Genomic DNA, 14,380 nt, shown 5'->3' on the forward strand with positions numbered 1-14,380 from the left:
ACAAATTGGTAGTTATAGAAGTGTCATGGGGATGTAAAGTACAGCATAGGAAATATAGTCAATAATCCTATAAAATAAAGAGTTAATATGCTAATTAGACTGAACAGCAGAATGACCGGACAACCTTCCAGATGACTGTCTGGATGACCCTTCCAGACGATCGTCTGGACAACCTTCTAGACAAAGCTGGGGATTCGAGGGCCGAGGCAGCTGGCGCTGCGAGGGCTGAGGCAGCCAAGGCAGCTGAGGCTGTGAGGGCCGAGACCCTTGCACGAATTCCGTGCATCGAGCTTCTAGTACTATATAATAAAAGCCTAATATGCTAAGTGTCTGTTCATCCAGTGACCTGTAGACTGTTCAATCAAATCATAATATGCTAATGATATGCTAAGGCCGCTCAACCGGTCGCTATGACATGCACTGACCACCAGGGGGCAGACAGTCAACGGATCGACCAGTCATTATGACGTGCACTGACCACCAGGGGCAAACAGCTGACTGGTCGACCAGTCGCTATGACGTGCACTGACCATCAGGGGGCAGATGCTCCGACTAGTAGATTAGCTTGCTGCTGGGGTCCGGCCGATCAGGACTGAGCAAGATGAGCCAGACATGCCCTGGAGCCCTGCTGGGGTCCCGATCAGGACTGAGCAAGATGAGCCAGACATGCCCTGGAGCCCTCCTGTGGTCTCTCCCCGACCCCGATCGTGCACTGGTGGGGTCCCTCGGCCTGGCCTGCATCCTCTCACAATCCGGGACCCCTCAGGAGATGTCAGAGAGCCAGTTTTGTCCCAATCCCACAGGCGAATCCCCTCGGGAGGGTGCCAGATGCAGGGCTCACGGCTGGTGAGTGCTGCTGCGGCGGCACTAGCCTCTCCCGATCGGGACTAATTGGGCATGAGCCCATGGCAGGTGCAGTGGGGCCAGGATGAGTGGGAGCAGCAGGATGAGTAGGAGCAGCAGGCGGCATTGGACAGCAGGTTTCAGCCCAATCCCTGCAGGCCACCCTGAGGGACCCCATCCATGCACGAATTTGTGCACCGGGCCTCTAGTATTGTAATAACTATGTATGGTGTCAAATGGGTACTAGACTTAGGGTGATCACTTCGTGAGTTATATAAGTGTCTAATTACTATGTTGTACACCCAAAACTCACGTAATATTGTTTGTAACTAATAGAAAAATAAATTTAAAAATTAAGAAATAATACAGGGATATTTAGAAAAAAAGTTTCTGGAATAAATGAGTGAGTGAATAAGTAAATAAATAAAGATATCAGGTGTAAGACTTTAAAAGATCCTCTTCTATTTCAGCTTTCATCAACAACAAAAAATGCCTAAAGCCAATAGCAACAATGTCCTCGATTTATTTTCATATCCAAGAAATTGTGATGATATACAGGCAGTTGTGTGTACCCCAGAAGGACAACCAAACTGGGACTAACCAGAGACCTGTGAACTGAACACCAGATCCTACAGATGTTCCCAGAGGCCAAAGAGCCAGTAGCAGAGTGAACCTGTTTAGGAAATTCTCCCACAAGTTTAGTTACAGAAAGGATTATATAAGAAATTCCTCAAGGGACTTTACCTATAACCAGACTGAAGTCTAAAAAAATTATTTTTTAAGAATGTGAGTTCCCTGATGGGCAGAGGTAGGGTTTTAATACCTTTGTGTCTTCACAAAACCCAATAATGGGCCTAGCATATAAATGTCTACCAGAAAGCAAACGCATGTAAAAGCTGTCATGGTTTTATAAAATCATCCAGGACCAAGGATGGCCCTGCTACCAGCTTAAAACTTAGAAATGACTGACAAAAGAAGCATCCCTCCTTCACCTCTTCTCTTCAAAACATTCCATGCCTTTTCTCTCCTATTTATGTCCAAGAGAGTCAATAGTTTTTCATTCCTAACATGATATCAGGTTTTAATTGAGCTACAATAATGGTTGATAGTATTACGTTGGGAAAAAAAACTTCAAATTAAAGTGCCATATATTGTCTTTAATGGATTTCAATGAGTTAAAACATGAAAGAAGTATCTGGGACAGAGAATACTGCAAGGTCATGACCTTGGTCTCCAGCCTGGGCCAGAAAAAGATGAACCTGGGAACTTCAACTCATAAAAGCTTCCTGACTTACGGCCATCCCAGAGATCGGGGAAAGGTTGGAAGGTGGTCATTGTCAGTCAACATGACCGAGCTCCAAGCCTGGTCCCAGACCCGGGCCTCCAGAGTGGTCCCGGAACCCTGTCTTTCTGTGCTTCGTGTGGGGCAAAAATTCTGTAGGGTTTGCGGATTTCCCTAGAAGCACAACTTGAGGAATGTCATTATAGCCCAGTGATAACAGATTGTTGACAACACAGCAAACAGTTCTTTGAATAATAATGCTGATAACAACATGCTATTAGACAGAAATGTTTCAAATGAGCCAACTGGGTTTCCTCCATTTACATTTATTATACAATTAAATATAAGTAGAAGTTAGAATTATAAACACAGAAAAGGCTATTTTTTGTAGTAGTCTTACGTGTTTATATTATAGTTAAAGAAAAATAACTTTTCAATGTTGTTAATAGAACTGAAAGAAATAGAGACTGCCTCATTCTCATAAAAATTATCCTCTCTGCAGGCTGAGATCATCTGTGAGGAAAACATCTACAGGTGCCAGGAACAACTTTAATCACACATTTAATTTTTAAAACGATGCTGTGGCTTAATAGAATTCATTCTCCTCTGAGATGCTGCTTTTCTTCTTATACTTCCTCAGCTGCCTTAGAACTAGAGGAATCATCTTCCGCAGTACATGTCAGGTAAGTTTTCTTCTGTTTTAGAATTAATTCACATTTCTGCTTGATTAAAATAGCCACACATTCTTTTGGGTTTCCTTTCCTTTTCTTTTTTTCCTCTAGTTACATAAAAAAAAATTACTTTCACACTGGGTATAATCATCTTCCTAATACAGATACAACTTAAAATGTGTTGTTGTTGTTTTCTATACTTTCCTATACTAAAAATACTTAGCTATATGATTAAATGTAGGCAGTCTTAACAATTATCTTAAGCTATTGGCATTGCCTACCAAAACAATAGCCTCTATGTAATAGCATCTCCTCCAACCCTCCCACATACACTGTCCTTAGACAAGTTATCAAGTGAGAATCAGAAACCTAATGAAGACACATCTGTTTCTGTGCTTGTGGGAAAGAGAGAGAGTAAACAAAACAAAACAGAAAAAAGCAAAGCCCCAGCTGGTGTGGCTCCATTGGTTGGAGCATCCTCCCATACACCGCTCAACTTCAAAATTATCAACTTCAAAAATTATCTCCTCTTAGAAGGTAAAGGGGAGTAAGGCAACTGATAGATGTTTCCCTCTCACCTCTCTCTCTCTCTCTCTCTCTCTTTCTCTCTCTCTCTGCTTTTCCCTCTCTCTAAAATCTGTAAGCATATCCCAGGATGAGGATCAAGGCAACTGATTGATGTTTCCCTCTCACCTCTTACCTCTCACCTCTCTCTCTCTCTCTCTCTCTCTCTCTCTCTCTCTCTCTCTCTCTCTCTGCTTTTCCTTCTCTCTAAAATCTGTAAGCATATCCCAGGATGAGGATTAAAAAAAAATAATTTGCCACCGTATTTAAAAAACAAAACACACACACACACACACACACACACACACACACACACACACACACAAAACACAGTGTTAAAAAGGCACACCCAAAGGAATGAGGCAACCACTAGGACAGTGATGGCGAACCTATGACATGCCTGTCAGAGGTGACACGCGAACACATTTTTTTGGTTGATTTTTCTTTGTTAAATGGCATTTAAATATATAAAATAAATATCAAAAATATAAGTCTTTGTTTTACTATGGTTGCAAATATCAAAAAATTTCTATATGTGACACGGCACCAGAGTTAAGTTAGGGTTTTTCAAAATGCTGACACGCCGAGCTCAAAAGGTTCGCCATCACTGCACTAAGAGGCTACATCAACATAGGGAAGCTGAACTGTCCGAGACATCTCCCTGGTGCCTAATGTAGAACAGGTAAACTCTCCAGCCCAGGAAAAAAGCAGGGCCCCCATCCTCCTTACCTCCCCACATGTCTCCTCCCTCCTCTCATCCCATACCTCCATCCCTCTTCTTTCTGCCTTGGTCTTACTTCATCTACCACATTTCATCCAAGGGGATGACTTAGCTTTCTTCCAGCCAGAAGTCACCAGTCTCAGGCAATACCTAACGTTAAGCTCACTCAGTAGGGTACCTGTTTTCCTAGTTAATTCTGTAACTAACAGATGCAACTGGATTCTGAAAGGCAGTTGTTTAACTGGCAATATAGTGTTCACTTTCTAGCTCCAGTGCCAATAATACTGCTGCTCACCTGCTAAAAGGAATCACAGAATAGATTTATGAAATTAAACTTTCAAACTCAAACTAATTGGTCATTTGGAATAAGAATAAGATACTTCAAAAATTATCTCCTCTTAGAAGGTAAAGGGGAGGGATAAATGGTGATGGAAGGAGACTTGACTTGGGATGGTAATCACACAATATAATATACAGATGAGGTATTGTAGAATTATATACCTAAAACCTATATAGTTTTATTAACCAATGTCATCCCAATAAATTCAATAAAAAATAAATTAAAAATAATGATTTCCCCTTACATTAGGATGTAAAAATATGCTTTAAATTTAAGAAGCAGAGACTCTCCTTGCCACTGTTGGTATGCAAGTCCCACATCAAGCCTGCATTTTTTAAAATATATTTTATTGACCTTATACAGAGAGAAAGGGAGAGGGATAGAGAGTTAGAAACATCAATGAGAGAGAAACATCGATCAGCTGCCTCCTGCACACCCCCCTACTGGGATGTGCCCACAACCAACGTACATGCCCTTGACCAGAATCGAACCTGGGACCTTTCAGTCCGCAGGCCGACGCTCTATCCACTGAATTTTTTAAAGAGCAGGTAGGTTTTTTTGAAAATTGTGCTAGGTAATTAATAACGAAAGTTTATATCTCTATGGATCATGGGAACATTCAGTAGGAACACAATCCTGATCCTCAGAGCCCACATGAGACAGTGACATCCCTTCCTCCCTTCTACCTGTCCATTCTTAAACAAATATTTATCTAGTACAGTGGTTCTCAACCTTGGCTGCACATTAGAATCACCTGGGAATCTTTTTAAAATCCTGATTTCTGGGCCTCATCCTCCGGAAATTCTGTTTCTTTGTTATGGGGTGGGGCCACAACATTAGTAACAAAGAAACAGAATTTCCGGAGGAAAAGAAACAGAATTTCTGGAGGATGAGGCCCAGAAATCAGGATTTTAAAAAGATTCCCAGGTGATTCTAATGTGCAGCCAAGGTTGAGAAACACTGATCTAGTACCTATGATGGGCTAGATCCTGTTCTAAGTGCTTCTAGGTGCTGGGGATATAGCAATGAACAAAATAAACAAAAACACCTGCCCTCATGGAGTTTAATTCTAAAGGTGGAGAAAAACAATAAACAAAATAAATATGTATAAAGTGGCCCAGACGATACTGGTTTTTGTTTGTGGAGGAAGGAGGGGAGGGAGTGGTGGGATGCAGATAATCAGCCATAACAGCAATGTCAACCCAGTTAAACAGCAGTAGAAAAATAATCTCATCTATATATATAAAAGGCTAATATGCAAATTGTCCCTGCAGGAGTTCAACTGGGAGTTCGATCGCTCTCTATGACATGCACTGACCACCAGGGGGCGGCACAGAGTGAAGGAAGGCACCAGCCGGCAGCCAGGGAAGAGGGCCCAGGCCAGCAGCTGGAAGCCAGGGAAGGAGGGCCCTAGCTGGCAGCCGGAAGGCCCTGATCAGCCCTAATCACCGGCCAGGCCTAGGGACCCTACCTGTGCACGAATTTTGTGCACCAGGCCTCTAGTTAGAAAATAAATAGACTGCTAAAAACTAAAGTTATAACCCTCTCTAGAGGGAGAAATATACTTTTCTCATCTTTTGTTCCACTTTCAGGTAAAACTATCACAAAACTGTGGGGAAGTGAAAGGTTTTCAGTAAGACTAATGAAGGGCTGGGTCCCCATCCTCTCTCTCTCTTTTTCTCTTTACCTTGGTCTCTTCTAACTGCCTTTGCAGGTTTTTAGGGTCCACAGCAATGGGTTCAGACAAGTGTTTGCTGGCTGTGACCTCGAAGGCCTGGAGCTCAGAAAGAAGTCCACATGAAGCATCTTCATAGTGTTGATACTTATCCACCAGGTCTTTAAGATTATTCCCAAGGACACTGCACTAAAAATATCAAAAGAGAAAAAGGGTGGAGAATTAAAATCTACCATTTTTATTTGTGTTAAATAATCTTACCACCTATGAATGCTATAACTTAGAAAGCACCAGACTTCAACCAATGTGAGTTGAAACTGTAGGGCTAAGATTTTTCTCCTTTATATGAAGAAGCATCCTCTAACAAAATCAAGAAGTACCATAAAAATGAGGAGATAGTCCTAAATTTATACCCATTTGAAGACATGTTTTCAAGGGCTGAGTCTTGATCCAAAGTGAAAGGTTTGGATATCAATCGTCAGAGGCAGCAGATTTACCAGAGCACATTCCCACTCAGTGTTATACACCAGGTGTCTAGATATGTATGTGATGGAAAGGTTTTCAAGGTCCTTAATGAGTCACCTCTATACATTGCACAAGATTAATTAACACCAGAAGGGCAAACAATCTACATCAGAATAAAGCCAAGACCAAGAGTAAATGATGCTCTTCAAATCACTTGTGCAACTTGGCCAGTCTGTTCAGCTTATATAGTAAACAGGGAAATGTTTTCTTAGTTTTGTGTTTTGTCCAAGGGAATAAGAGAAGCTGAAGGAGTCTGTGAGTTATTAAGTAATAAAATAATGCACTGATCAAATACATCTGTAAAACAAACACTTGCAGTGTTTGTGAAGGGAATTATCTGAGATGAAACTTTAGTTCTCAAGTTTGAGAGGCTGTGAAAATTAGCAAGCCACTGTTTGCCTGGAGACAAAACATGCACGCCACCTGGTGGTAGAACCGAGTATTACTGAGTTTTAAGAGAGAGAGCTGCCTAGAAATCACTCAAAACTAAAGTAATAGTAATAATAACAACTACTATTACTACTTTAGACTCCTAATCTTGAAACATACTTTTCTGAAGTAAAGAAGATGGATAAGACTGAATAAGATAAAACTACCTTACTTTCCCTGCTTCAGTTGTTTAGGTTTCTCATTTCTAATTCCAAAACAAAAGTCGAGCGAATAGAGTAAAAACTATAATCACAGATTGATCTTCCCCTTAAAAAATAAGCTTACCTTAGAGTAGAGAGACCTGAACCGATCCGTGGCACGATCCAATTTGCTCTGGACTTCTCTGTGAGCGGCAGAAGTGTCAGTATTATGCAGGTCGGCCTGGGCACCGCCATCTCTTTTGCTGCAAGACTTGGCTGCTTCCAGCACCCTGTTTCCAGAAATTGTGATGTACCTCAAGTCGCCTTTGTGAGAAATAACATCTTCTGAGAAGCTCTTCTGCCTCTTCAGTTTGGTCATTAAACCACTGAAGTCATCTGCCCCCGCCTGCAGGTTTTCCAGCTCTTGCTCCGACTGCTGCAGCCAGTGCTCGAACTCTCCATAATCCGTGTCGAACTTCTCCAATTCCTCCTGCAGAGAATGTGTTAACTTCATTTTCTTCTCCGACTCGGCCAGTGCAGTTTCGTAGTGCGCTTTCAGTTCCTTCATGTTCTTCTGCAGTTTCTCTTTGTCCTCGGGAGAGAGATAGTGACCCTGCTTCTCCAGCAAGGCTTGTGCAGACTGAGTGGCCAGGAGGACGGCTTGCTGCTGAGAGATGATCTTCTCGTGTTGGGCCTATGGGGAAACAGAGACACTGTGACTTTAAAGCAGGGAAGGGGTTACTCTGAGGTTGTGGGAGCTCTCTGTTGCCTCAGGACCTACAAACTCTGATGATCTACAGACAACTTGCTTCTTATAAACCTTTTCAAGATGCACAGTATTTGCCTTTTATTGGTAAATTTCAGAATAGAAAATGCTACATTTCAGGTACTCTAATCTTATTTTTTAAGATTTCCAATCTCCTTGAAAGTACTCATATAATCACATAGGACACGGACTGCTGTTGAGAAGCTTCGGGAAAATGTAACAGATTTGTCCTCCAATCCTAAAACAAGCACCTGCAGTCAGACCTCATTTTACTCACAGCTTCCTCACAACACCTTAAAGTAACTGCTAATGTCTTTACCTAATTACTGAGCAAATAGGTATAATACTTACCTATGACATGATCCTAAAAGGACAGTTCAACAGAATACAAAATTTGTAATTTTAAAATTATAAACACTATCACAATAGTTAAGCAAGAACAATGTAGATTCTGAGAAGCCCAGTGAACTTAGAGGAACACATGATAAAAAAGAATACTGTAGCTACTAGTTCCACTGGGCCTCAGTTTCCTGCATGTGGAAAATGGAGACAACCACCCATACATGGCACAGGTGCCAAGTTGTTCCTATCTTTTATAGAACTTTTATAGACCCGACAATAGGATTTTACATCATTATGGTGAAGACAACACACCTTAACTTTCTGGTATTGCTGGTTCAGATTCTCCTCAGTGGTTGCAACCGGCCCATCCACATCAGTTTCCAACAGGTTACCATTAACTTCGTCCTCTTCTCCCATCTCCGACTTGCTGTCACCTTCTTGGAAATGAGTCCCGTTCTGTTCAATCACCTGTTTCTGTTTTATCCCCGCCCTTTCTGAGTCTTTGTCAACATGTGACAACCAGTCCAAAAGGTTTTCTATTTTGGTTTTGCTCTCTTCCAGCTGCTTCACAGCTGCAACCTGGGGGGAGAAGGGCGTTGACAATGGGTATTCTGAATACGGGCCCAGATGTCAGTTTTAAGACATCCCCAAAAGTAAATATTAGATCATTTAAAATTAGAGTGGGCATGCATTGAAAACGGAACACACTGGTATTAAACCTTAGGCAGTGGTTCTCAACCTTCTGGTCCTTTAAATACAGTTCCTCATGTCGTGACCCAACCATAAAATTATTTTCGTTGCTACTTCATAACTGTAATGTTGCTACTGTTATGAATCGTAATGTAAATATCTGATATGCAGGATGGTCTTAGGCGACCCCTGTGAAAGACTCGTTCGACCACCAAAGGGGTCGCGACCCACAGGTTGAGAACCGCTGCCTTAGAGGAATAGGAAGTTACTCTGAAGTTTCCACTGTTCTTAAAACACATTCCAAAATTTTAACTATAGCAATTAATGAGTCCTCACATACTTCACAAGTAGAAAGTCTCAGAAACCCACTTAAACTTTGTAGAAAAGGTAAGCAAAGCCAGCTCTTCAAACCTTTTGTAGTAATTTGGTCAATGACAACCGTGGAAACCCAGAATTAGCCTGACCTCACTTAATGAATCAAGAAGCTATGATCCTAATCACTTTCAACAAAGCCACAGTGCACCGCATGCTTGAATAAGGACCTTTTCCGTCTCTTCCTTGATTGCTGTCGTCACAGCTTTCTCCAGCTCCTTTTTCGACTGCTCCGCCTTTAAATTGAGTTGTTCACACTTTATCTTAGCTTCCTTAAGTTTCTCTTCAATCAAAGCCTGATCTTCCCGTGACAGCTTTTCACCATTCTCTTTCAGGAAGTTCTCTGTGTTTTTCACTATTTCTGCCAATGCCTGTGCACTTCCTTGCATATCTTTCTGTAATTCCTTATAACACAAAAGGGGAAAAAACATCTTAGTAGATTGCTACCTATTTAACTTTTCCAATGTTGTAATTCTAAAAGAGGGTCTGTGCAAAGAAGGAGAGTCTAGCACACATAGACTGAAAGAGCATACTCAGTATGTTCACTGAGTTGGTTTACTTCAATTGCAATATTTAATACTAGAGGCCCAATGCACGAAATTCGTGCAAGAGTAGGCCTTCCTTCCCCTGGCTGTCGGCACCGGCTTCCCTCTGGCACCTGGGACCCACCGGCAGGCACCCAGGACCCGGGCTTCCTTCACAGTCCCGGCTTTGTCTGGAAGGTCGTCTGGAAGGATGTCTGGTCTAATTAGCATATTATGCTTTTATTATTATAGATAATTTGAAATCTCAAACAGCATTAAAGAAATATGTGAGATTTTCATGTTTAACAAAGAGATGTGGTTTGGAAAACATTGAACAATAAAGTATTCAGTATATAAACTATATAAATTTGAATATATCAGATTTTTTTATGTTATGTAAGTGCATTTATAAAAGCTTTTAAATACATGACCATATTATTTATTCTGTTTCTAAACACTTTTTAAAAAATATACATCTACTGCTCAGTGTAAAAGTAGATAGTTCTCTAAGTTATGAGCTAAGTTGTTCCTAAAATAATTTCTTTTTAAAAATATATATATATTTTTATTGATTTCAGAGAGGAAAGGAGAGGGAGAGCTGCCTCCTGCACGCTCCACACTGGGGATCAGGCCCACAACCTGGGCATGTGCCCTGACCGGGAATCAAACCGTGACCTCCTGGTTTATAAGTTGATGCTCAACCACTGAGCCATGCCAGCCAGACCCTAAAATAATTTCTATACAAAGATATTCTCTTCTAAACAGCTTTCCTACATCCAGATTTCTCTATGTATTTTCTCCTCTTCTCTTCCTCCTTTACTTGGCACTTTAATTATCTATATTGCACTGTGTTTGAGTTTTCATATTATTTTTCCATACTTTCAAGACTCCTCAAATTCCGAGTATTTGAATTGAAAGAGGTACTTATTGAACTACAACACTGTGATATTAACTGTGCTGGTCATGTAACACAATATTCACTTAACTTTTACCATAACATAGCAATGGAACTATGACCAATGAAGAAACAGAGGCTCAAAAGGTTAAATTATAAAGCTAACAATGTGTAGTGTCTGGGATTTAGACCAAGAGCTAGCTAGTTACAATGAGAATGTTATTTCTTCAGACATCAAAATAAAGATATCTTTATCTGTCATTATTGTTTGTCCCTTCAATGAAAAGGGACACATTGCAGAGAAAGATGAAAGGGATAAGAAAGAGCTAAGAAAGTGAAAGAACCCAAACTGATGGCTATTTCACCTGATTTTGAAAGTGAGTGGTTGGCCTTAAATGGATCTGAGTTTTAATTCACCACACAAGTTATTTCCACTATCAAAACTCCTTTATATCTCCTCCACTCAATATTTCACCAAAAAAATCGTCATGAAAATTATTTGGCTTGCTTGAAGTTGGAAATGTGACTCTTAGTATAAAGTTTATACCTCAGGAGGCCTGGGGGCATCTAGGTATGGCTTGTCTCAGAAAAGCTAAAATGATTGCTTTTTTCCCCAAAAAATCCTAACTACTTTCCAAATAGTAATCGAACTCTACATCAACATAGAACTACTGAGGTAAAACCAAATTCTACCTCTTGCTTGGACTGGTACTTCTTTAACTCAACTGTGCCGTCGCCAATCACGAAGGATTCCTGGTGCCCAATCAGGCGGTTTTCAGTCTGAGTAAGGAGATCACATATTCCTTGGAGTTTCTCTTTGTACTCCTGCTGGCGCTCTGCCACGATCTACAGGGGAACAAAACCAAAGCGTCTTCAATGGGGATCATACGCTCACGATTGTGCTAGCTCCTTATCAGAATACATTTTGCAAGTTTCCTCTAAAAGAAGCTTTCTGAGTATGCTGTAAACATGGTAGCAGTGGGGTACCAACTGAGCAAGGTGACACAGAAAGTAAGAGCTTGTCCCATAAAAAAGGAGAGAGAGCATGTTTGGATGAAACTGCTCAGCAGAATACTGGCCATGCACATGTGTAAGAGATGGAACTTCTGACCGACAGGAAGAAACATTCCATTTTCTTAAGCTCTTGAAACCTGCGACACACAATTAATTCTGTAAAAGGATATCAAAACAGAAGTTAGTCGTGATGTGTCTGTTAATATATTTGACATGTGCATATAGGCTGTCATGCTAGAGACAATGCCTGGTGTTTCAAGAAATAATAAAAAGAACATCGCATGCAGAAGCTTTACTTATTCACTATGTCTAATTCCATTCCCACCTCTTTGTTCATTATTGATTGCTATTGGATGCAGCACTCTAATATAATCCATTAAATAAGAGTACATTTCAAGTACTCTAATCTTATTTTTTAAGATTTCTAATCTCCTTGAAAGTACTCATATAATCACATAGGACACGGACTGCTGTTGAGAAGCCTCGGGAAAATGTAAGATTTGTCCTCCAATTCTAAAACAAGCACCTGCAATCAGATCTCATTTTACTCACAACTTCCTCACAACACCTTAAATAAGAGATTTATTTCATAAGTCAATTACTTGTATCTTTCACTATCCGATTACACACACACACACACACACACACACACACACACACACACACACACACTAGTTTATTCATCTTATAGCCATAGATCATGTTTACTAGGCGCCTACCACATGCTGGGCAAGGTGCTGAGTGTTTTATATTCATTATTTTATCAATGTTCACAATATGACCAGGCAAGCACTGTTACTATTTCCAATTTACCAGTGAGAAACCTGTGGATAAATGACTTGCCCTAGCTCCACAATGAGTGAGTGTAAACTGAGGCAGTCTGGCTCCAGAGCCCTGCTCTCAACTCCTGTGCTACACTGCCTCCTAGGGGACAAAGATACCCTTAACCTTCTTTATTCCTATGTTCATCAATCTATCCTTTGATATTTCCCAGTGCATCTGTATATCCTACTCCTAGGAAAAAAAGTGAGGACTCTCCCTTGAAAGCAGTAGTTTTAGGGAGTCATGAGTATTATAACAATGAATTATAACATTATTATGGAAAGTAGTATTATTCTATATGGTAGAATCTCCACATTATACCCTGTCCATTAATTGCCTTTCCAGAAAAATCTTTCCTATCACGCCATAATCCCTGGGTATCGACATGACAGGCTTCACACTGAAGAACTGAAAACACAGAGTCCACAAAGAAAGGCAAACCTTCTGATCATCAAGATCTTGTTCTAGCTGTAACTGAGCCTCTAAATGTTCCACCTGGGTAGTTACTGATTCCTGCACATCAAGAAAACACCTCTGAGTTGTATTTAAGAGCCTCAGCAGCTGTTTGCTCTGGCTGGGAGACAGATCTTGAGCATATTCAGAAATGAAGAACTGCACATCAAAGGCAGTAGTGTCCAGCTGCATTCTGGTGTGTCCAAGCTCCTTTAACACGTTCTGTGAACAAAGCAGTACAAGTTACCAACAGGGAGGTAAGCCGTAATATACAGCTTATATTTGCAATGATATTTATTTTTAAAATATGCTTCTTATATCAGGTTTTATTGATATTTTTCATTTAGTCAAAAATCTATTCATCACCTAGTAAAAATGGTAATGATGAAATTATTTAAATAGTGCAGTAATTAATCCTATATAATAAAAGGGTAATATGCAAACTGACCGAACGGGCAGAACGACTGGTCACTATGACGCGCACTGACCACCAGGGGGCAGATGCTCAATGCAGGAGCTGTCCCCTGGTAGTCAGTGCACACCCACAGGGGGAGCACTGCTCAGCCAGAAGCCCACAAGCCGGGCTCACAGCTGGCGAGTGCAGCAGTTGTGGCGGGAGCCTCTCCCGCCTCTGTGGCAGTGCTAAGGATGTCTGACCAATGGCTTAGGCTGAGCTGGCCGGCCTAAGCCATCAGTTGGACATCCCCTGAGGGCTCCCAGACTGCAAGAGGGCACAGGCCAGGCTGAGGGACCTCCCCCTCACCCCCCACCCACAGTACACGAATCTCGTGCACTGGGCCTCTAGTATTATATAAGAAGACTAGAGGCCCAGTGCATGAAATTCGTGCACAGTAGGATCCCTAGTGGCTGCTGGCTAGAGGTACCTCCCTTCCCCTCCAGCCGCCTGCAGCCGCCAGCGGCCCCACCCCCTGATCAAACTCCCGGTCAAGGGGACAATTTGCATATTAGGCTTTTATTATATAGGATAACCCCTCTAAGAATATTTTAACCTTGCTTGCCATATCACACTTCAAATGTAACTCTGACCAAAAGTAAAGTTCCAACTGATATACATTTGGCACGCTGGAGGGAAACATCAACGTTAAAATATTGCTTGCTAATATTTATAGTACCCATGCAACTGTGGTCACTCATAAACGAGACTATGGGGAATTTGAAACATAAATTAAGTGGGCCAGCATTTCAGTTTCCTAACTCCCAAGTCAGGGGCCTACCCATCATTCATGAGGCATGCTGTTCAAATTAAGAACTTAAAGGTGGGGTGAGGCAGGAAAAAAAGGACTAAAGGACT

At 41.3% G+C, this 14,380-nt stretch overlaps 1 protein-coding gene across 19 annotated transcripts in view; it reads right to left on the minus strand.

Moving 5' to 3' along the window:
* DST (dystonin) overlaps window positions 1–14,380 on the minus strand; it is a 448,713-nt gene that overhangs the window by 119,156 nt on the left and 315,177 nt on the right. For 15 of the 19 annotated variants that reach the window (XM_014537308.1, XM_014537298.1, XM_014537299.1 and 12 more), the window contains 6 exons: window positions 13,057–13,290; window positions 11,473–11,625; window positions 9,531–9,764; window positions 8,611–8,877; window positions 7,336–7,884; window positions 6,109–6,285 (listed from right to left, as the gene is read on the minus strand). In XM_014537308.1, the coding sequence (XP_014392794.1) occupies window positions 6,109–6,285; window positions 7,336–7,884; window positions 8,611–8,877; window positions 9,531–9,764; window positions 11,473–11,625; window positions 13,057–13,290 (1,614 nt within the window). The remainder of the gene's footprint in view (window positions 1–6,108; window positions 6,286–7,335; window positions 7,885–8,610; window positions 8,878–9,530; window positions 9,765–11,472; window positions 11,626–13,056; window positions 13,291–14,380) is intronic. The other 4 variants (XM_014537311.1, XM_005863309.2, XM_005863310.2 and 1 more) reach the window with 1 other exon arrangement.

Source organism: Myotis brandtii, unplaced genomic scaffold (assembly GCF_000412655.1).
Source record: "Myotis brandtii unplaced genomic scaffold, ASM41265v1 scaffold176, whole genome shotgun sequence".
NCBI lineage: Eukaryota > Metazoa > Chordata > Mammalia > Chiroptera > Vespertilionidae > Myotis > Myotis brandtii.